This window comes from Triturus cristatus, chromosome 12 (assembly GCF_964204655.1).
Source record: "Triturus cristatus chromosome 12, aTriCri1.1, whole genome shotgun sequence".
Lineage (NCBI taxonomy): Eukaryota > Metazoa > Chordata > Amphibia > Caudata > Salamandridae > Triturus > Triturus cristatus.
The window spans coordinates 574,033,266-574,055,126 of record NC_140595.1 but is presented as its reverse complement, the minus strand read 5'-3'; the positions used below and the strand labels follow the sequence as shown (position 1 = coordinate 574,055,126).

General features: G+C 45.9%; 1 protein-coding gene across 2 annotated transcripts in view; it reads right to left on the bottom strand.

Annotated features, from left to right (window-relative positions):
- LOC146776281 (ATP-binding cassette sub-family C member 12-like) overlaps positions 1 to 21,861 on the bottom strand; it is a 1,395,717-nt gene that overhangs the window by 843,715 nt on the left and 530,141 nt on the right. For both annotated transcript variants that reach the window (XM_085639684.1, XM_085639683.1), the window contains exon 8: positions 16,311 to 16,458. In XM_085639684.1, the coding sequence (XP_085495810.1) occupies positions 16,311 to 16,458 (148 nt within the window). The remainder of the gene's footprint in view (positions 1 to 16,310; positions 16,459 to 21,861) is intronic.

Here is a 21,861-nt window from a genome sequence, read left to right as displayed (position 1 = left end):
TTGCTTTTAGAAATTTAAGAATGCACCAGATACTAAAAACAAACTATGACAAACTATTTGGTGGAAACATTTAATAGTATTTGGTGACTTGCTACAACTAACTGCAGTGAAAAGGACAACCTGTTTTTAAGACACGTCTACATGATGAAACAAGAAATTATTGGCAATGTGAATATTTGGGAATGCTTTGAATACAAAGAATTAGTGACAAATATACATCAACCAACAGATGTAGAGTATGGCCAAGGTCAGAGCTTCTGAACCAGGCCATGCAAGGAAAGCCACCCCAGCCTGATGGCCCCCGTCCCGAGTACTTGACAGTGCAGCAGGCTGGAGGGCATAGCCCATGACAGGGGTGTCCACCCTAAGACCTCGCGAGACCCGGTCGGAGCTCCTGGGCTCAGCCCGGCCGGGCAAGTCCTCCCTGGGCACCCGGCAGCCAATCCCAGGGGCTTGGCCATGCGGTGGGCCAGAAGACGGAGTCCAGGATGGGGGTCCCACGCCCATCTCGGGGTGCGCCTTGCCCTGTTCAGAGCTTCTGAACCAAGCCAAGCAAATGAAGCTTCCCCAGGCCCGATGGACCCACTTCCCAGGCCCTTGGCAGGGTGGAAGGCTAGAGGATGGAGCCCAGGACAGGAGGGTTCGTCCTGGGGTCTGCTGGGGCGCCAGGACCTGGTCAGAGTTCCTGGACCCGGTCTAGCAGGGGAGGCCTTCTCAGGCATACCTTCCCTGTTCCGATGGATCCCGTCCCAGACCCTTGACAGGGGAGCAGGACGGAGCCCAGGGTGGAGGCACCCACCCCTGTACCTGGCGTGCCCCGGTCAGCATACCCAGACCCAGCTGCACAGGGGAGACCTTCCCAGGTCCACAGGACCCCTTTCTGGACTCTGCCACAGAGCAGGCCTGAAGACTGTATAGGGGAGCCCTCACCCCAGGGCCTGCCAGGGCCCTGGTCCTGGGCCATCTGGTCGCTGGCTGAAAACCGTCAGACCACAAGTGGGCCCTCGGTACCCTGTCCTTAGTGATATAGAGGAAGGCTACCCTCCTTTCTTGTAATCCGTGCACACCAAGTGACAGAGGCTAGCACATACCTGGAATACTGGAGCCCTAGCTGGGCTCAGGGAAGCAAATGAGCCCTGACCGGGACTTCCAGAGCAGCCCGGCAATCTGGTTGCCTCACTAGTGGAAAGCATGGCGTGCATCGAAATGGCCAGGCTCAGAGGACCCTGCAGCCCGGGTGTTCAAAGCCCCAGCTAGGCCTCAGGCATGGGACCTGGCCATGCAGGTGAAGGCTCCATGGGCCTGGGAAAGTGGCAATAAGGGTGGCCTGCCAGGAGGCCACTGGTACATCAGAATCTAAGGTCGCCAAATGCAGCCTGACTCTCATGGTGGTGGCCGAAACAAGACAGTTCGAACAAGGCATCTGTTCCTGTGGGTGCCACCACCGCTGCCACCAGCAGCACCCTCAAATTTGTCCCCCAGTACAATGCCAGCACCGAGTCTGTAAACGCATTGGCTGGTCCTTATCTACATTGTTGGGTGTACATATGTCGGTAAAGATCCTGCATACGTGATTGATTCATTTCTCCGATGGGACACTATTTCCTCTGTTGCTGGAACTAATATTTAAAGTGTTGACGTCGCACCTGGATTGACCTGGCTATTACAACCAAGTAGGGAGTGGATATGTATTCATTCTGATGCAACATAATTTTGCTTGTGGACCATAGTAAAGATAGATAGGTCTTTTTTGCATTGCCGAGGAGCACTGCCATACCTGTATTGGTTTTTATCTTTTTTATACTTTTCTGGCCACTGCCCTTAGAGCTGACTTGCTTTTTCTTATTTCCAATGTGTACCACAGTGTTTTACTGTTCCCTGCTTCTTAGTTACTGTTCCTCTGCTTTTTAGTTACTGTTCGTAAACAGTGTTGGTTAGTGTGCCACAGTTTAACAAAAGATGTTTACATGGCTCGAAGTGGGGGGTTGTTGGTAGAAGGATTGCTTCCACATGTTGAACCGAGCTAAGGAAACCTTCCCCACGTAAGTCTCCTTATTAATACTTTAATTTCTTCCCTTCAAGAACCCAAGTATCTTGAACTGGCCCACACCAAAATGGCCAAGTTTTAATTGGGTTCTCAGTGGAAGGTGATCACTTTCAGAGTGCGCTGTCATTGTGAAGGCCTTCAAAGGTTCCAATAAGGTTTTACATACAAAAGAATAGTCTAATGTCAAGACGTCCCCCAAATGTGTGTAAGAGGTTGAAAAGAAACCCTTCTGGCTACAATGAGGTTATGTTTTATATTTTTAAATGGTCTGTCAATTCCCCGGTGTAGTGACTGAAGTCACAGGGGAATTCAACTGCTCTTCTGAGCACATTGACTTGTCTGTTTCGGTTTTTGGCTGTATGGTTTGATCCTGGTTTGGCGGTCTTAGGTCTTAGTGGTCTTCCATTTCTGTAAGTGTGTTGATGCCTTTACCAGGTTGAATGGGGCGAGTGCATTCCCTGTTGTTTTGTATGTCTGGCTCGTTAAGTTGCTCGTTGACTCCCAGCACTTTAGTTGACTGAGTAGTTTTCTTCAAATTGTCCACAAAATTAGACAGGAGTTATGCAAGAGTGCAGAGTTTGTCAACAATGGGAGTGCATGCACAATACTTTGTCCCACTGGATTGGTGTAGTGAGGACAGTTTTGACTCTAATCTATTGATTTGTGTATCCATGTTGATTTTTGAGTTTGCCAGTGATTGCATAAAGTCAGGTTGAAGTTCCAGTTTGTGCCAGATTAGTGCTTTTGTAGCTGCTAACAGGGTAGAGTTTCTCAACATGAGTATTGTTCCATCTGTTGTCCGTACAGGTATGTAAGCCGTTGCCAAGTTTGAAGCCCTTCGGTGTGCTTGCCAAATGCCCCCTAGTAATTTTGCATCTGATTCATATAATAAGAAGCTTACTGAATTTACATGCTGGTCTACTTTGTCGATCCTTGGTGAGGGGTTGAGTTTTGTACGTGGCCTCAGGTTGTTCTCCTTTCGTTTGTCGGCTATGTCCTCCTTAGCCTCTCTCTTACTGGTGTAGTGAATTTGCGCCACGGTCTCAGTGGTCCGATCATAATTGGCCACTGGGGTTGAGTTGATGGCCATGGAGTTTGCGAGGGCAGATATCAACAATGTGCCCACCATTGTGTCTGCTGATTCCAAAGTTGAAGACAGGTCAGCTGCTACGTTATCGTTACCCTTATAATGATGTGTTGGATTATAGTCGGGGGTCCTCTGTGTTGGAGTGGCAAGCTGCTTCTTTTATGCCAGCTATTACTTGAGGTTTATCATCCCATGCTGTGAAGGGAAGATTTCCAGGACCTGGCTTGTTAAATTTGAAGAGGTACTGATGGATGGACAGAGTGACTACCTGTAGTTTTTCTTGCCCTTGTAAGGCTCAACCAGCAGTCCACATGATCTGCAGTCTCAATGTTAAGCGGTTGTGCTGGGGCTGTTCAATGATGTGGAGTTAGTTTTCACATGCTTAGTGTTTCTAACGGTCCTTGCATTCATGTCCTTGAGCTTTCTGAATTCTTGATGGTGCAGGTATTAAGACATTAACTTAGATGCTTACTACGTAAGTAGCAAAGATTACAACACCCTGTCAGCTCTTGGCCCTGCAGGTCTCCCTTCTTCCTGCAGATGCCTGATAAGGCAATCTGCAGTCAAGCACATCCAAGAACACAGGCTGATAGCTTAAGTCCCTGAGTTTAAGACTTTGTGTGGCAAGTGGCAGATAGATGTTGATTAGTAGAGTGCATGCAAAACAAAATATTGAGCTACTCACAGGTGGGTCAGAGGCAGCTCAGAGGTCAATGAGGTGAGGGGTACGAAGCAAGTCATGAGTGTTGAAAATGACAGGCGGATCCCCAGCACAAGCCGCACAGACTTGTAAGCTGGCTGCTTCCTCGCTCCAATGGGTAGTCTACTGTCGGTGCCTATTGCACTTCTCGAGCTTCAGCACAGCTTTACCTCACCTTCATTTGCTGTCTTTGCTTGGGGCCTTCTTTTGCCGGCCTCCTTGGCTTTCACCTCTGTCCCTATTACACAACCTGCCCCCATTCAAAGCCCTGACACATTCAAAAGCCCACCACAATTTCTCCTGCTGATCCAATTCCTTCACCTCCTTCCACTATTTGGCCTGTCCTGAATCACCCCATACACTAAAACACTCTCATACATCAAAACCTCACCAATCTAGTCCTCGATAGAGTCTCCTGGTCCTGCCCTCAGAATTTTTTTTTAAACCCCACTCCATCCCCAAAAGTAGGTGCCTGGATATATGTTCCTAGAGACTGGCAAACCACATGAGGAGGACACTACTAGTATGCTTCCCCAATCCCTGTATTTTCATTGTAATTTTATGTTAAAGGCTTTAATCAAGCCAGAGGAAGAAGATGTTTCTGTTTCTTTTTATTTCATTTTTATAAAAAGTTAGAATTGAATCTTTTGCATTTGGTATGTTGTTTACTTGCAGATACAGTATTTTTTTTAAAATGTTGTAATGTTTTCCATAGGTGGCTAAATAGTCCATTATGTTGCTTATGTTAACCAAAAACTTCCCTTTCCAGGTCTTTTGATTTCCTGTGTGTTGTATTGTTGGAGATGTTGTATTGCTGAAGATGTACTTCATTCTTGTTCCCATGTATGTTAAGGGAAGTGGGGGTGTTGTTGTGAGGGCCTAGTGAGTTTATGAGGCACTCAGAGTGGAAGTGTGCATGACCACATTTAGCTTTAATGTTTCTGTGATTACATTTGTAAATATCTTCTGATATCCTGGTTCACTTATAGTCCATGAAATGCATTATGTATGCCTACACCTAGGTTAAGTATATGACCGCAATGTCTGGTTCATGAGTGTGTGTCCTGTCCTTGGTATTATAGGGCAGATAAAAGACATAACATATCAATGATTATATATATGTACTTAGAGGACATGGTTGAATCATATGATTGTGGTGTGTGTGCCAAAGTGTAATCAAGGATAGGCACAGAATTGTTGTGAGACGTATGTAAAACACTCCAATTTCTATACAATATTAATATTCATTTATTTTGTAAAAAAAAATGTAAAACATGTTTTTTATAGTGTTACCAATATGCTTGCCTGACCATTTTGCTTAATTAAGAATGTGCTTTCACTTCTTGGAATGCGGTGTGGGTGGGCAGTAAAAATGTATGAGGTGAGGATTCATTATGGATATGTAGTGAGCATTTGGCCAGGCAGGGAGAAAATATGGATTGTTTATTATGGTTTTGTGTATATAAAATATATTTTAGCGCTGTTTGTTGTTACCATAGTGCTTTTTAAATACTTTGTTGCACTGTCCTTCTCTTTTGTTGTGCATTGTGTTATTGTTCCTCCACAACTGACAGATAGAGTCCCGCAGCATGGAGGACTATGGACATGTTGCAGGTTTTGTGGTTGCTGTGGTTAGGGTTTGGCTGTTTATGCTCTTTTTCCTACAGCACAGGTGTGTAAGATGAACCCTCATGTGTCTTTCGGTTAAAAGTATTGTAGGAGAGTAGGATCTGCTTCACATGTTTACTCCCACTTTTTGCTGGTGTTTCACTGTTTTTCAACTTTAGTCTGGCTGGGACCCTGCTATTCAGGGCCCCAACCTCGCTGCTTCCTCTCTAAAATGATTCCATGTACTTTAGGTACAGTTCAGATTGGATCTGAGGTGCCCTTATAAGTCCCTAGTATATGGTATACTATGCACCCAGGGCATAGGTACCCCAGAGGCCTACCAGGGGCTGAAGCATGTATTATGCCACTACTGGAAAGCCACCCAAAATGACATCACAGGTCTGCTACTGCAGCCTGGGTAAGGTGGTGCATGCACCCATTACTGAAATATAGGTTCACTATATCTCACCATATACTGCACATACAAACCTATCAGTCATCCCTATGGCAGGCCTTATCAATCCTGAAGGCAGGGTGCTTGGTTATATGTGAGGGGGTGCTCAGGCATGAGCTGAGCCCCTCTGCAGCCTTCGGAATCTCTTCTCCGGGGTTGTCAGTAGTGCAGCCAACCATATACTCTTAAGTGCATTATAACCAAACGGTAAATGCTAACTTTGGACTGGCTGCACGGAAACATGTTGTGTTTGGTGTCAAACACCTTGGAACCATACTCCCACACCAGTAACTGGTGTGGAAGTATGATCCCACCCTTCTAGAGGGAGAGACATGACAGCACTGGTATACCCGGTAGAAACTTAATAGAGTCCTGGCATCACAAAATGGATGCTGCAGCCACAGACACAGGTCTGGCCTCCTGCTGCTGACCGAAACTCCGGCAGGGGAGGCCTGGACAATAGGTTTCCTGTCACAGGGAGGTGTAACCACCTCCCAGACAGGCTTATGTGTATTGGGGCTGGGTGGGAGCACTCTCTGAGTGCTTTGAAGTCCTGCACTGGGGGCACATTTGGTGTCCCTGTGCATAGTCCAGCTCAAACCGGTTCAGGGGCTTCCAGCCCCTGCTCTGGCGCAAAACTGGACAAAGGAAATGGGTGTAGCCATCCCTCTTTCCAAACCCTCCCATAGGTGGGTCCCCAGAGTATGTCCAACCCCCTACCTTAGTATAAGTATGGGACACCAGTCCTTAGGACTTTAGATTACCCTGGACAAAACTCTGAAGCTGAATCCTGGACCTTCGACGCTCTGCTCAAGACCAGAGGACTGAAGAAATCTCCCTTGGGGTCAAGGAGTGACTCCCTTGCTTGGCAGGCACCAACAAAGCGATTTGCTGGTCTGCATCATCGAAGCTCCCGCCGGACTCCGAAGTATTTGCAGCCCAGTAAGAGGATTTCCAGACATCTCAGAGGCCGACCCGAGTCTCCAGCAAAGCTGAGACCCACAACCCTCGTGAGTAGTGTGGAACCGGAACTCCTGGGCACCGTGCATTTCTGCAAGTGCATTGACTTCCTGACATCTCTTGAAGTCATGCTTGAGCTGACTTGTAGCCCCAACCTCGAGCACTGAATCTACTGAAGATTGTTGGCCTGGTCATTCCGAGTGACCCGTGGGCCGCCATTTTGTGTTTTGTCTTGAGGTCCCTTTGCGATCGCTGGTCCCTTGACTGGTGGGTCCCTGAGGGGGTAACTTTGTATTTCCTTGGGCTTCCCTGGTTGCTCCAGATGTGCCCTGACTCCCAACTAAGTGGTGAGTCCCACAGACCTGCACCGAAGCATCTTTCTCGTTTCTGCGTGGGTTGCTGTTGCCAAGGCTTGTTGTGTCAAATCCGGGCACCGACGCTGTAGCACTCGACATCCTTTTTGGGACAGCTCGAATTCAGCTCCTGGTTGACCTCGACACCTCCTGGTCCTCGTGGCTGAAGAGTCAAGCTTCACCTCTTTCACCTGAAATCACCCGACATGGGTGGGCATCTGCTCATCGCCTTCCTGGTCACTGGCTAGTGACCCAGACTCTGTCCCCTCTGCTTTCAGGTTCTTCTCATCTTCGATCCAGGCTTGGATCTCTTCGGACACTTTGCATCTTCACGGCAGCAGCACTTCTTCGCCAGCTCCCATTGAAATCGACGACGCGACCCGACCCGACACCTGAGGTAACACGAGTACTCCGGTGCTCCCGTGGGTGCTAGCCCTAGAAATTCCTAAGTCCAAAAGGGTTTGGTCCTGACTCATTTCTAAGTGTCCCTCATCTTTAAAAATCTAACCGTGACTTTCCCCATAGAAGCTAACCAGAGCTCGCAGCTATGTTCACACACTGCACACGGCCCCCATGGGTCCCCTGTGTCACTACCTTGGGTGGTTCCTTGGGGTCCCAGCGATTATACAGGCTCTAGGCCTTGTGTCTAGTTAAGTCGTGGTTCTCATATCACTATTTTAGTATATGGTTTGGCTCACCCCTAGGACCTGACGTGTATTTGTACTATTTTACTGTGATTATTGAAGTGTAACTTATGTGTTTTGACCTCTAGTCTCATAAAGAGACTAGGAGTGTGTTTAGTGATAAATACATATATTTTATATATATACCTGGTGTGGATATCCTTCATTTGGTGACTCAAGAGATTATAGACTGGTAAAACAAGCTGCTTTACATTCCTTCAAGACTTAGCCTGAAGGCTGCTCTCCATAGCTACCACTAGGATAGCTTTCAATAAAGGTTGTCTTTAACCTATAACCAATAAGGGGTTGTTTGGACTGATACAAGGTGCCCACTATAACTAGTGGACAGTATATATCAGGCCAAATTCTCACAAGTATACCTTAAACAAGGCTGACAGAAGAGTGGCTTTCCACTGTTCATTCTGTCTGACTGCTGTCGCCGAAACAAGGAAAATGCAGTGGAGGCTGTGGATGGCAGACATACTTCCATCCATCAAACTGCCATACTCTAAATCTGAGGGACAGACCTCCATGTCAGCGTAATGGTATAAACAGATGGTTTTTGACAATCCATCTGCATCTCAGGAACTCTAAATCAGGAACATATATTTAAAGAGATTTCATAGGCAGGTAAGCCTATATTTTGGTGGAGGCTGTAGTTAGCTGTGACGAACAGTGTGACATTTAGGCCTACAGGACATTTTGCTAGCTTTTGCTAGGAATGTACTTCAGACTTCCAATTCACACTCTGTAGATTGTATTGTTTTGAATTGCACCTGCATCTATATAACACTGACTGTAATGGGGCACTGAAAAAGTTTACAGTGGGTAGTATGCTACTCCAGTAACCAAGATCAGTGGTTGATCCAGCAGTTATTGGTTATTGTTTGTTGTGTGGATTAATGTGTCCTCTCAAGGAAAACCCTCCCGAACGTTTACTCCTTTTTCTTTATGGCTATCAAATGAATGGGCATCAAACATAATCATTACTGCATGCATACATAGAGATGGTTGATGAGGTGAAAATATAGGCATGGGGAGATTAGTAATTGTTAGATTGCAGAGATAAGATTTCAAAGAAGCAGAGTGTAGAAAATCCACCTTTTCTGCATTGTCACCCCATATTTTGGGGGTTTACGGAACCCAATTGTTGCTAGACTTGGAATTCTGTTAATTGCTACCCCTGCTAAACATGAGTAAAGCGCCTGTGCTCCCTCTTTAAACATGGTTAAATTGGCTTACTGCTACCAGAATTTTTGAATTTCCCTATATGTCCTAGTATATAGTCTAACAAATGTACCCAGGGCCTGGAAGCTAAATGCCACCTGTGGACTGCAGGAGCTATTCTACCAATCACAGATTGGACCTAGAAACATGGCTTCAGACCTACTATGTGTAGCTTGACTGCAGCGGCCTAAACAAATACAATAAAACCTGTGAAAACAACCCTTTTTGACAGGCAAGAAACCCTGCTTTAAATATTACTAAGTCTAGTACATCTTGTTGCCCACAAGGTAGGCTTCCTGATATTTAAAAGTGCAACATGTTCAAAAGTAAAGCGGGCATGCTCTTCCAGTGGCTGGCCATAAAAGCTATTTTCACAGACAGTGTTGAGTTGGATCATTGAACAATTGGCTGTGTTGAATCATAGAATAATGTGGTTAAAAGTCAAAGTCAAAATTCTAAACTTTAAACTGTAACGTTTGACAGGAACCAGCTACAAGAGGTCATTTGTATTATTTATTAAAAGCCCCATTCAATGGTGCTATGACCACTTTGATTGACAGGTCAACCTGAATGGGCTGGGATGAAGTCTCTAGGCTCAGCTCAACATTTAGGGAGCTGATGCTGCCCCACGTTTTGCTAAACAGTGTCAAACCCTGCCTGAAAGGCCTATATGAAATATATGTACAACATGTCTGCCCTTGAAAGGACCAGAACACAATGCTTGCATATCCCCTGTCTGGTTGTTTAGGACCCTTCTGTGAGTTACCAGACTTATGTCTCATTTTTTGGTGTAGGCCCAGAACATTCTTAAAACTGGAGTTTAGTTTGAGAGGAGGGAGGGCACTTGTAACTTCCATAGTATATTCCCCTATACCCCTCTGTTTTAGAGCCCAAGTTTATTGTGGCCAAAGACTTTGGCTATCTTGGAATTGCCATGGCACATTTCAATTTGGGCCTGGTTGAAGTAAGTGAAACAGGAACTACTGAAAATGTAGGTCAAGGGAATGGAAACTTACATCCTGTTGGCTAGGGACTGCCACCTTCCCCCACCCCCTAGATAGTGCTAACAATAAATGTGGGACCCCAAGGCACGCTTCTCAGAACACTTCTGGATCTGCAGAAGATCGGAAGAGGATTGGAACTGCTGTCTGTGACAGCTGTATTTGACCTAAAAGGAGCCCTGTAACCTGAAGCTGCTAGTTCTTGTATGCCAGACAATGAAGTGGACTCCACAGGTCAATTGTCTGACAACCTGTGTGGCTATAGGGATACAACAAGCTAGAAGAGGCATTTTCCCTGAAGTGCCAGGTTGACCAGTGGCCACTGGATGTGGACTGGACTTTGCTGTTGACCTCTTCCTGACACCACAAGAGTCTCCAAGTGTCTTCCCCTAAGGCTCCTAAAGTAAACTCTTATAGATGTTTTGGGAACCAGAATAAAGTTTGCAAATTTTTGAAAACTTTTCCTCCAGAGGATCAGTAAGACCCACCAGGAAGGGTTTCTGATTGGAAACCTCCACACCTCTGAAAAAACAATCCATTCTGCATTGAGAATTAGAGAATTCTCGGTGAGAAATCTACAAAGCTCCAGAGCACCAGGGTAACTAGCCTGCTACAGAATATGGCATTCGGTTCCACAGCAGCAGCTACAATTTCAGCAGGGTCCTGCGCAGGAAGGGTTTTTCTTTTTAAAAAGTCACAATGTCCCATCATATAGCAGTGGGACTTAGAAGAAATGTTAAGAATTTTCTTTCAGAAAGTAGCAAAGTGCATTTCTGAAGTGAGACATTAAAAACGTTTTTGAACTTTTTGACTTCCAGATTTTCACAGGGGCCAATCTACTTGGTGTATCCGACAGAGGCTCCATTGAGGATGGCGTGCCCAGGTTCCGGTTTACCATGACGATTGACTATCACTGGCGCTTTGCGCTGTTTGGTGCTATTTTCACCTAAAAAAAATGTATTCCTTTATCTCCGGTTTCCCTAATTGGATTTTTGTTGTTTAGTGTAATTTTGTTTATTACATGCTACTTACTCTATTTTTCTAATTTGGTTTCAGATTTTTATTGCTTGGTGTATTTATTGAATTGCTGTTTGGTACTGCATAATACTTTACATATAACCCTATGTTATTCCTGTCTGCTCTCTTCCATAGCTACCAGAGGGTTGAGCTCAAGTAAATTTAGTGATTCTGGGGGTTCTCCCTGACAAGGAGTGTTATCATTCCTGGAGGTGGGCAGTCGTCCACCCAAAATAATAAACCGCTTTCTTGCAGAGAGTTTAGGATCTAAAGGGTGAGGTGTGACCAATTTGCAGAAGTACAATATTAGAATAAGGTAAACAGACATGTATCTTAGGGTAGACTACATTTAGAGAGAGTAAAGTATGCAGTGGATATATGGTGTCAAAGGAGTAGAAGTTTGCTAAAAGTGCACAAATGGGAATAGGTGAAAGACGAAGAAGCTATCCACCTTTCTTTTTTATAAAGACAAGGATATTGCCTAATGCTGAACAAATACATTCCATGAAATACTGGAATATCAAGACAACTTATACATGTTTTATAAGCTGTTGTGGTGACTGGCTACATTTTATTTAGATATAGAAAAAACCTCATTAATGTGCCATGGTAGAGCCCATTGTGGTTTACATCTATTTGCCCTTCTTCACAAATGATATATTACATTAAGTACTGTGGCCAACTGCTCGACTTCAGAGGTTTCATCGTTAAATGGTCTCCAAGACATTTTTGCTCATCATCCCGGACACATCTCCCTATCAACAGAGGCTGGAATGGGCTCCCTTTGTGTAGAAGAAAGGATTGAGTGGTATGAAGGACAGGTGGGACCTGGAGGGATTTTGATTTTATTTTACATTTTGGAAGCAGGAGTGGTCTAACACCAGAGTTTATTGAGAGTTGAAGAGGGATTCAGGTGATGTAACATGTTGGTTTACAGAAGTACAAAGAACTTGAATTAAAGGGCCTGTCTAAAACAAGAGCTGTGTCACAATGTAGTAAAAACTGAGAAAACATTAGTGTGCCCTCCGTTTTTTGGACTTTACTTAGATCCCCATTTTGAAATTGCTTTACGATTTCTCCTGGGAGAGTGATTTCTGAAACAGAGAAATATGTTATCCTGCTACCTGGTGGAGAAATAATTGTCTCATTGCTAAAGGGCCAAAGGAGAATTGCCTCCAGCTTTACACTGTGACACTATAATGAAAATAGTCTCTTCTTGATCCACTACAAAAAATGGTTCCACTCTCTCTGAATGGGGTATGATCATCTATTGGAATCTCTCTCCTGAAGTTGAAGAGAAATTAAAGTCCTGGAGACAGAGAAAGCTATGTCCACCTGGAACAAAACAAGCCAGTAACAATAACATCGGCAGTAGATCTAACTTGGAGTTATGGGGAGTCTTTCCAAACTTGAACCCATGGCCTGTTGTCCAAGAAGAATATCCTGAAGATTTGAAGACTTGTGGAGCACCTGATAAGAAGATTTCCTTGCCAGTTAACACATGTCCATCCCCGGAGAACCAAAACAAGGTGTGTGCTGAAAGAAACACAACTTGACCAGCTACATTTCAAGAGTTTGCCTCACCAAGAGCACTTGTCCATGAAGTTTAAGGCTTCACAGGATTGTGGATAACTTGTACAGAAATTAAAATAGCACTGTTCAGCCACGGTTTCCATCCTTGCTCTGCTGAAGATTTTGAAGCTCCCAAACAATTCTGATGGTAAAACGTTTGACCACAGCCAACAAAAAACCCTTTCATGACTTCGGTCCATCGCTGTTTATCCATAAAGAGTGCCTAGGTTTCAGTCCCCCATAACTTTTATCTGAGGTGAAACAGCAGCTTGTTTCTGATTGCACAATTAACTAGATGGAGTCTGAAAAAGCTTAGGCTCTGGTTAACTGCAGCCCACACAATTAAATTCAATATGAGTTGCCATTTTTCTTTTGGCATGTTTTTTGTTTCTTCTGAACCCTCAATATAATTTTCTATATTTTTTTGCAATTAATAACATTACGTTTTGCTCTTCTCAAATACATTGGTTTGGGATTTTTAAATTCACTATTTTCTAACCGTAATGATATATGTTGCTCTTTTTTATGAGGAAGGTCTTGCAGCTTGTTCCTAATGATCAAGGGTTGGACTGGAATTTGTCACAGAAATCTATTTACCTCATGCAGATACATTTATTGTTTGGGTTGTCAAAACTTAGTAACGGCTCACTGCAAGAGTTTAGTCCCTCTCTTTTCTATAGCTTAACAATCTCATTTACAAGATATGCTAATTAAACATTATACATAGCATGCAAACACAAAACATTTACACACATAAACCCGCACATAAACAATCTAATTTCCCAGCTATGCCAGTTACACATTATACTAAAAATGTAAAACTAAACATTTACACACATAAATCAGCATGCTAGGTCATTAAATTTGAAGCTGAAACAGTTACTATGAGACCTATGGTACAGGGGCTTCGCTATCAATGATGAAGAGATGCAGTGGCACTGGGGTCCAGGGGCGCTCCTCTCCCCAATTCCTTCCATATTTTAGCACTGAATTGGGGGCATAAGGGCCTATATTCATAGCATGCAGACACAAAGCATACCTGTTCTGCTAATGTTAGGCTGATTATAGGTGCACTTCACTAAGGACTTGATTTGGATGTCGGTCTGTAAACTTCCGACCGCTCGTAGGAGGCTTACCGACCGACATCCTCGGTTTGAACTCCGACTGCCTTTTTTCAAGGACGGCGGTTGGAGTCCAAACCAGTGAATCAATTCGACTGGCTTCCAACGGGCTCAAGGAGCCCATCGACCTGTCTGAAACCACACATAATCCCTTTAGGGTGGCTTTCCTGCCATCGAGATTAGGATGTCGGTTTCCGACATCCTTTCCATGCCAGCCTTTATGACATGGAAAGTCTTACGGAGAGGATGACTTTGGGGTCCCATCCCTTCGCGGCCTTTGGTTGGTGGCCTGGGAGGCACCATAAGTGCCCTTCAGAAAATACCTGCCACATGGTTAAGGGATTTAGACAAACTCCCATTTCACTATCGGAGTTTGTGCAGCCATCGGTTTCCGACCGCCACACAAGCTCCCATAGAGGAATTGGAGTTTGTGACAGCACTATGTGCAGTTGCATCCTAATAAGGGTGCGGAACCACCAACATATGGTCAGTCAGTTCCCACTCCACACAGTGTCCAACATCGTAATGAGGGCCATTGTGTTTTAACTAGATGTTTAGGGCTAATTCTCTGTTAAGGGAAACCTTTTCACATTTTTCCATGTTATTGAAATCTCTTGAATACAAACCTGTATGGCCTGATGAACAATGTTTTCTATGAGTAGATGTGTCTTACTCTTGTCTGTAATGTGGATTACACCTGAATTTCAAGGCCTGTTTCATAAACCCTTTTCTGTGAATATCTGTGTTTCATTCCAAATATGGGAATGGTTTGCCAATTAATTGCCAGGCCTATTGGAACTATTCACAGCAGGATATATTTCCTAATTCATAAAGCTCTTTTCCACGAGTGTGCAAGTGTTAATCCGTACACCTACAACTACCTACTAATAAATAATGCTTTTTGAGTCATGTCTACGACCATCAACTGTGCATCCATTACTCTCATGACAATAACAGAGAATAACAGTCATGTGGGTCTTCAATATGAACATATTCTGCACCTGAACGTGAGCTTGGAAAAGGGGATGGGACAAATATTTGCGAATAGTCTAACAAGTGGCAATAGCTCAGATTAGCATTCCAACCCATCGGTTTTGCATACTGAGTCGCTCTAGACAGAGGACCACCTAATACAAATCAATATTGGCACTGTTCCTCATGGAAACAGTCCATCTCAAACCCTTGATCATCTCACATCTTCATCCTGAAGCTTGTTTTTTTCTCGTTGGTAAATTTGCGATTTACACTCTCCGAATCTCAGTGACTATGCTGCGCACCATCCAAAATTCATACATTAATGAACAGTGTTACAGAGTTAACGCAGAAAACACAGTTTCTTGGAGACCAGGTACATGACTCCATTCGGTAGACAGGCACCCAGAGACGGCACTTATTGGCTTGTAACTGCGAAAAACATTCCAATGTAGAGTTGACTAAGGACTTAATTACGAGTCTGGCAGTCCAAGGACCGCCAGACTCTCGTGGGTGCGGCGGTGGAGGACCAGCCACTGTCACACCAGTGGTCCGACTGCCCCATTACGGGTTGGGTGGAACTGCCCTGGGACAGACAATGCTGCCCGGGAATTGCCGTTCCCTAGAGGTGGTTCAGTGGTCAGAGTCTCCAATATGCTGTCCTGCTAAGCATATTACGAGTTTCCTCTCTGCCGGTGGGGTCATGGACGTTCCTCCAACATAAACTCTGTGGCAGAGGGGAAACAAAGGACCTGGACCCCTTTGACTCCTCCACATGTGGATGCACACCGGTGGGCGTAACATGTGCCCCCCTGTGTGCATTCACACCAGTTCCTGCAAGGCATGGACTTTCAAGCCCATGCTGTGCAGGAACCTTGTTGTGATGTCCCATTGCGATGCCTGTTTTTGAGGCATTGCCATGGGACCACCACTCCGTCCACCCGCCAGACCACTTTCAAGTTGTAATCTGGTCAGCAGACGGCAACAAGCCTCGGACGTGCAGGGGTGTGGCGATGGCGTACCGCCTGCTCCAGCACTGACAAAACTCGCAATCGAACCCTAAGGCAATGTGGGTGTTACTTCATGAGTAAATGGGGAGATTGTATTAGTCTTTTCCACTGCCAATATATTTGCTTCCCTAGAGTATATTGGCAGACATGTATTTTTGTTTTGTTCCTGGGAGAGAAGGCAAATATATGAAACACAAATAATGGGACATGTCACTAAAAGTGTACAAAGTTAAAATATTTAGTGTACCTTGTCAAAGCATGGCAATCCTTTCACACATTCCTAAAATATATAATTTCTAGTTTTGTGGCAGTCCTGTGCCTTCAGACACGTTTCCTAGTGTGTGTATGTTTACTGAAACGTAGTGATTATTAAAGATAGCAAGCATTGTATAAGATTTCCAAACTGAAGCATTCGACAAAATGTAGACCGACACGAATCTGAAAGATTTGGGCTTTTAAATTGTTCAAAACCCCTTCTAATCTATATACGTTGCGTACCTTGGACCGTTTTTGCAAATGACTTTTCCCAAGCGTACATTTTAATTAATTTGATGCAAGTTAAGACTTCATTCATGGTTCGTACACGCCGATCAGTCAACTCAATAGCTTTTCTTCGGAAAACTACAGTAAGCTTCGCCAAGAGCATCTGGAACAAAAAGAAATCAGCAGTTAGTTCCTCGCAGGTTCATGTTCCTATCACATGTAATTGAAACTGAAGGGATCCGTGATGTCGACAGTCGACTTGATGGAATGGGAATGCAAATAGCCCTGATTTGTACCCAGCTAGTGAGCGAAAGCTCAAGCTCGAGTCCCTCCAGAAGGGCATAGAGGCATTACCCCACACAAGAAATCTTGGTAAAACATGCTACCAAACATTATGTTTTAAATCACAGTTTGTGAAGTGTACTGGACATGATAGAGATCTGGATTTTATATGTCGTATTGAAGAAGAGCTTTTGAAAAAGCAACACAAGGGCCGAAATGGAAAGCGCTATTATCAAGCCAGCTTTTAGTAGAACATTTTATATAAAGACGTGTAGCCATGTCCACTATTCCTAGTGTTTCCCTAGTATATAAAGCACAATAGGCAGGTCTGAATCCACAAATGAGAAAGCGCCATCCCTGGGCCATAAACCACAATTCATTAAGCGCCATCCTCTGGTCAGCATCCATAATTCATAAGGCACACTCCCTGGACCAGTATCCATAATTGTTAAAGCACCATTGTCGGGCCATGATCCTCATTTCAAATCACAATGCACAATGTATTAAGCACCATTCCTGGGCCACTGTCCACAGTTCATAAACCACCTTCCCAGGCTCAGTATCCACAATTCCCCAGCATTGTAAGTACCACAGCTGGGCGACCTTCCACGGTGCCCCAGTGTTGGACCTCGACCCTCTCTGCAGAGTCCCCCTAACCTTTTTTGGCCTTCTACCCTCTACTTTTTGCAGAATCCATTTGTTTTGGTCTCAGGACTCTGCACTTTACCACTCATAGCCAGTGCTAAAGTGCTTCCGCTCTCTCCTCTAAACATGATTAAACTGGCTTAGCCCCAATTTGACATATTTAATGTACGTATATGTCCCTTGTAGAGTGGGGAAGCATGGAACCTGTTGCTGTTTGGGGGAGAAGGGAGAGAACTCCCAAGCCCAGAACCCCCAGCCCCGCTGTCACTCACCGCCGCAACCTGAGGCGCATAAATCAGCTGTGCGGATCCCCTGGCACGGAAAGTGTGAAACCTGCTGCTGTTTGTTGCTGCAAAGGGTAGAAGGGAGATGACTCCCAAGCCCAGAATCCCCAGTTGCGCTATCCCTCACCGCCATGCCCGGCGACGCATCAATAAACTGTGCGGTTCCCGAGGCATAGGAAGCCTGAAACCTGCTGCTGCCTTTTGTCGCAAAGGGGGAGAAGGAAGAGGACTCCCAAGCCTAGAATCCCCAGCCCCTCTGCCACTCACCGCCACGCCCGGAGGCGCATAAATAAGCTTTGCGGCTCCTGCGGCGCAAGACGCCTGCAGGCAATGCCGAGTGGGCCCGTCCTGCGCCCATTAGCGACAGGAAGAGGCAGAGCAGGGCAACCCCCTTTGGCTTTGCTGTATTGTAGATCCATCTGCTTGCCTGGTAAGACTCCCTCTCTTTATATTGGGCGTTTGTGGTAACTGCTCTTGACTAAGCCTCCTAGACCGCATTTGAATCTGCAATTCTCTTCACTAAAAATCCAAACCGACGCAATTCCGGAACACCACACCATTGGGTGAGAACTTGAAGTAGCCTTGTATGTATGCATGTATGTATGGGATTTATAAAGTGCTGGAATCAGCCCGGCAGGGGTATCTCCGCACAACCGAAGAGAGGGTACAGGACAATCACAGATCAGTCCCGGAATAATTCAGTTTTCCGGAGTTTCCTGAAACGAATAGGACTGGGGCATTTGCGCAAGGCCTCCGGCAAGGTGTTCCTATATTTCGGAGCAAGGTAAGCAACCGTTTCTCCGCCTGTTCATATTTTCCTTTAGCGGGGGACCACTAGCAGCCCTTTACCTTCAGATCTAAGTAGTGAGTTCGGGCAGTAAACTTTAAACTCATCCGCCAGGTAGCTAGGACTCATACCATAGAGTGCTTTATGGGTGAGGCAGCAAAGCTTGAATTTAATCCTTTGACAGATGGGAAGCCAGTGGAGCTGTTTCAGCAACGGCCCAAGGAGGTACAAGGCGGCTTTTTGAGAGCAAGGCATGCAGCAACATTCTGTACAATCTGTAATCTGCTCGGAAGGGATTCATTAGCAGATGCCAGTAGAGCATTACGATGATCCAGATGACCAACGATCAAAGCCTGAATCAAAGTTCGTCAAACAGAAAGGGCCAGCCACTGGAACACTCTGCGCAGAAGGCTCAGGGTATGGTAGCAGGTCCCTGCGGTAGTCATGATTTGATTCCTCAGAGACAACAATACATCCAGATGGACCCCGAGATTTTTATCCACAGTAGAAGGAGAAGGGGCGGGCCCAAAACAGCAGGCCACCACTTAGGGGACCAGGATACTTGAGCCAAGCCAAACAGCAGGAGTGTAGAGTCCAAGTGTCCCCAGAGGTAGGCAGAGGTTAAAGTTAGAAAGAACCTTACTCTCTAATAGTGGTAGCTTGGCCGAGCAGTAAGACAGTATCAGAGGACAGTGTTAAGCATTTGATGTACCCACTCAGTCATCAAATGAATTCACACACTCAAGAACTGAACTCTAGGCCAATTGTGCTTGTATAAAAATATACTGTTGTTTATTTTTAGAACCAAGCAAGCCTGGTACAGGTAAGCATTAAATACTTTTCAGAAATAAGTTACTGGATATAGAACAGTCTGAAAATGCAATAGAAATTGTACTTTGTTTGATTTACAGGGGAGCAGTGATATGCAAGACTTAGCAAATACAGTACATTGAAATGAATAGGCTTTTTCAGTAAATTGCAGGTAAGTTACTTTTTATGTTACTTTTCTAACTCAGTGCTGGATACCTAGATTCAGCACGGGGACCTTTCCTAGAAACAGGTAAGTAATTACATTTTGGTTATTCGCATGATTTTTAAAGAATATTTTCAGATTTCAAAACTCCACACTAATAAACTTTTTGGAGCAGTACATTGAAATGAATAGGCTTTTACAGTAAATTGCAGGTAAGTTACTTTTCACGTTACTTTTCTAACTCAGTGCTGGATACTTCGATCCAGCACTGGTACATTGCCTGCAAACAGGTGAGTAAACACGTTTTAGTTATTTGTGCGAATTTGAAGGAATATCTTTAGATTTCAAAACTCCACACAGAAACTTTTTAGAGTAAAAGTGTCAATGTTATCCTATAGAGGGAAAACAGGTTAACGGCTCTCAGGTAAGTAATCGGCTGTGGGAGTTAAGGTTCTGGGGTTAGACTTAGGGGTCTCCCAGGGTCAGTGATGCACTGTTGTTGCACCCTCAGCAGCACTAGGTTGGCGGGGTGCAGCGTGTTGAGGCCCAATGTTATCCAATGGGGGCTAGGGGGCCTTCGGTTGGTGGCTGCTGGCAAGCAGGCCACAAGGTTGTGGGAGCAAAGCTCCTAGGGTTTAGCTCAGGGCAAGTTGGGTACCAAAGTAGACCGAAGGTGCACCCTCAGCGGCACTAAGGCGGCCGGGTACAGGGTGCTGTTTTGAGGTCGGGTGCCCTTTTGTTTTCAATGGAGAACCTCCGGGACAAAGAAACACTGCAGGCTCGGGGGCGAGGATCTTCTGGGTGTGACCACCACTTTGAGGGGTAAGTTGGGATGTCGTGGGTTGGTTAGCCACTGTTGGTTTGGGCACACAAGGCCGTGGGGTGTCGGGTGCAGGGGTGCCTTGTGACGTCGGATTTTCTTACCTGCTCTGGTTGCGGTAGGGGGGATACTCTGGATTGAGGCTGCAGGTGTCATCTGGAGGCTTGAGGCAGGTCAAGGGTCACCAGATCTCGGGTCAGGATCCCCGGGGGGACCTCCTCATGGTGTTTTTCCGCTCGGGCTGGGTTCGGCGGGTGCAGAGTGGGCTGGATTTGCAGTCTCTGACTGGCACCAGACGCTACAGTTTAAACACGTCCAGTGTTCACGGAAGAAGTAGGCTGGAAAGTGAAGGCAGGCAGGTCCTCCGGGGTTTGTGAGGTTGCTGGCTGCTGGACATGCCAGGATTTCGCAGGAGTAGATTCGAGGGGAGACAGGCCTGTAGGGCTGGGGCCATGTCAGTGGGCGGTGTCCTCTTGTTAGCTCTGCACGGCTCTTTGTCCTTCTTCTTCTTTTCTTCTTGTAGGTAGGCTGGATCTAAGGAAGGAAGGTTGAGGGTGCCCCCTAAATACTCAATTTAGGGGTGTTACAGGTGGGTAAAGGGCAGGGACCAATGGGTCCCTTCCCTGGGGTGGATACACCCCCTATTCTGCCACTCTCCAGTGGGTGGGGGGCAGGAGCCTGTCCCTGGTTGGCTGAGTCCCCCCATCCTCAAGATGGCGGGGACTGAAGGTTGTGCTTTACCTCGCCTCCCCCACCTGAGGGGTAGGGTTGGCAGAGGCGGGCACACCTCTTTTCCTCACTTGTTTTTCCCGCCGGTACTCTAGCCCAAAGTGGGGGGTAGAACCAGTGGGGACCAGTTGCTGAAAGCAGCAAATGGTCTGGAGAGGCTCACAAAGGAGGCATGCCTTTGAAGCTTCTCCTTCGTGAGCTCTGCCCATCTTGGGGGAGGAGGCTTGGCACCTCGTCCCAGGATGTGCACTGTTTCAGGCCCCCGGGAGCAGCAAGCTCTCGACCCACGGGTCCAGAAACATGTCTGGTGGTGGCAGCCTAAGCAGCCACTCAGTCAGGTTACTATGAGTTGGTCGAGTTTCAGGGGGCCTCTCTAGGATGCCCTCTGTTGTGCATTTTACATTAAATCCCATACTGGCATCAGTGTGGGTTTAATGTGCTGAGAAGTTTGATACCAAACTTCCCAGTCTTCAGTGTAGCCATTATGGTGGTGTGGAGTTCGTAATGTCAAACTCCCAGCACCATATACTCCTAATGGCAGCACTGCACTTACAGTGCCCATGAATGGACTTGGGCACTGTAGGGGTACAGAGCTCATGCACCTGTACCCTCACCACTGGCATAGGGCACCCAGCTAGAGGGGTGACTGATGTATGCCAGGGCAGTGGTTTGTGGGCATGGCACACAGGGATGTGTGCCATGTCGACTCTTCACTTTGTTCTGCACCAAGACACACAGCCTACAAAGGCAGTGTAGGAGTGTCAGGGTACAGGGCCTCTAAGGGTGGCACAATAAGTGCTGCAGCCCTTAGAGGACTTCCTTGGTCACATTGCCCTGGGTACCTGTGGTACCATTTACCAGAGGCTGACCTGAGGCCAGAGATGCCAATTGGGTTAGTTTTGGGGAAAGAACACAGGCCCTGGGAACCTGATTGGCAGGGACCCAGGGCACACCAAGAAAAAGTGCATCAGTAGTCTGGCAAAAAGTGAGGGGGTTACTGCAACAGAAACCCACTTTCCTACAGCAGGGTTTTGGTCTTGGCCGCA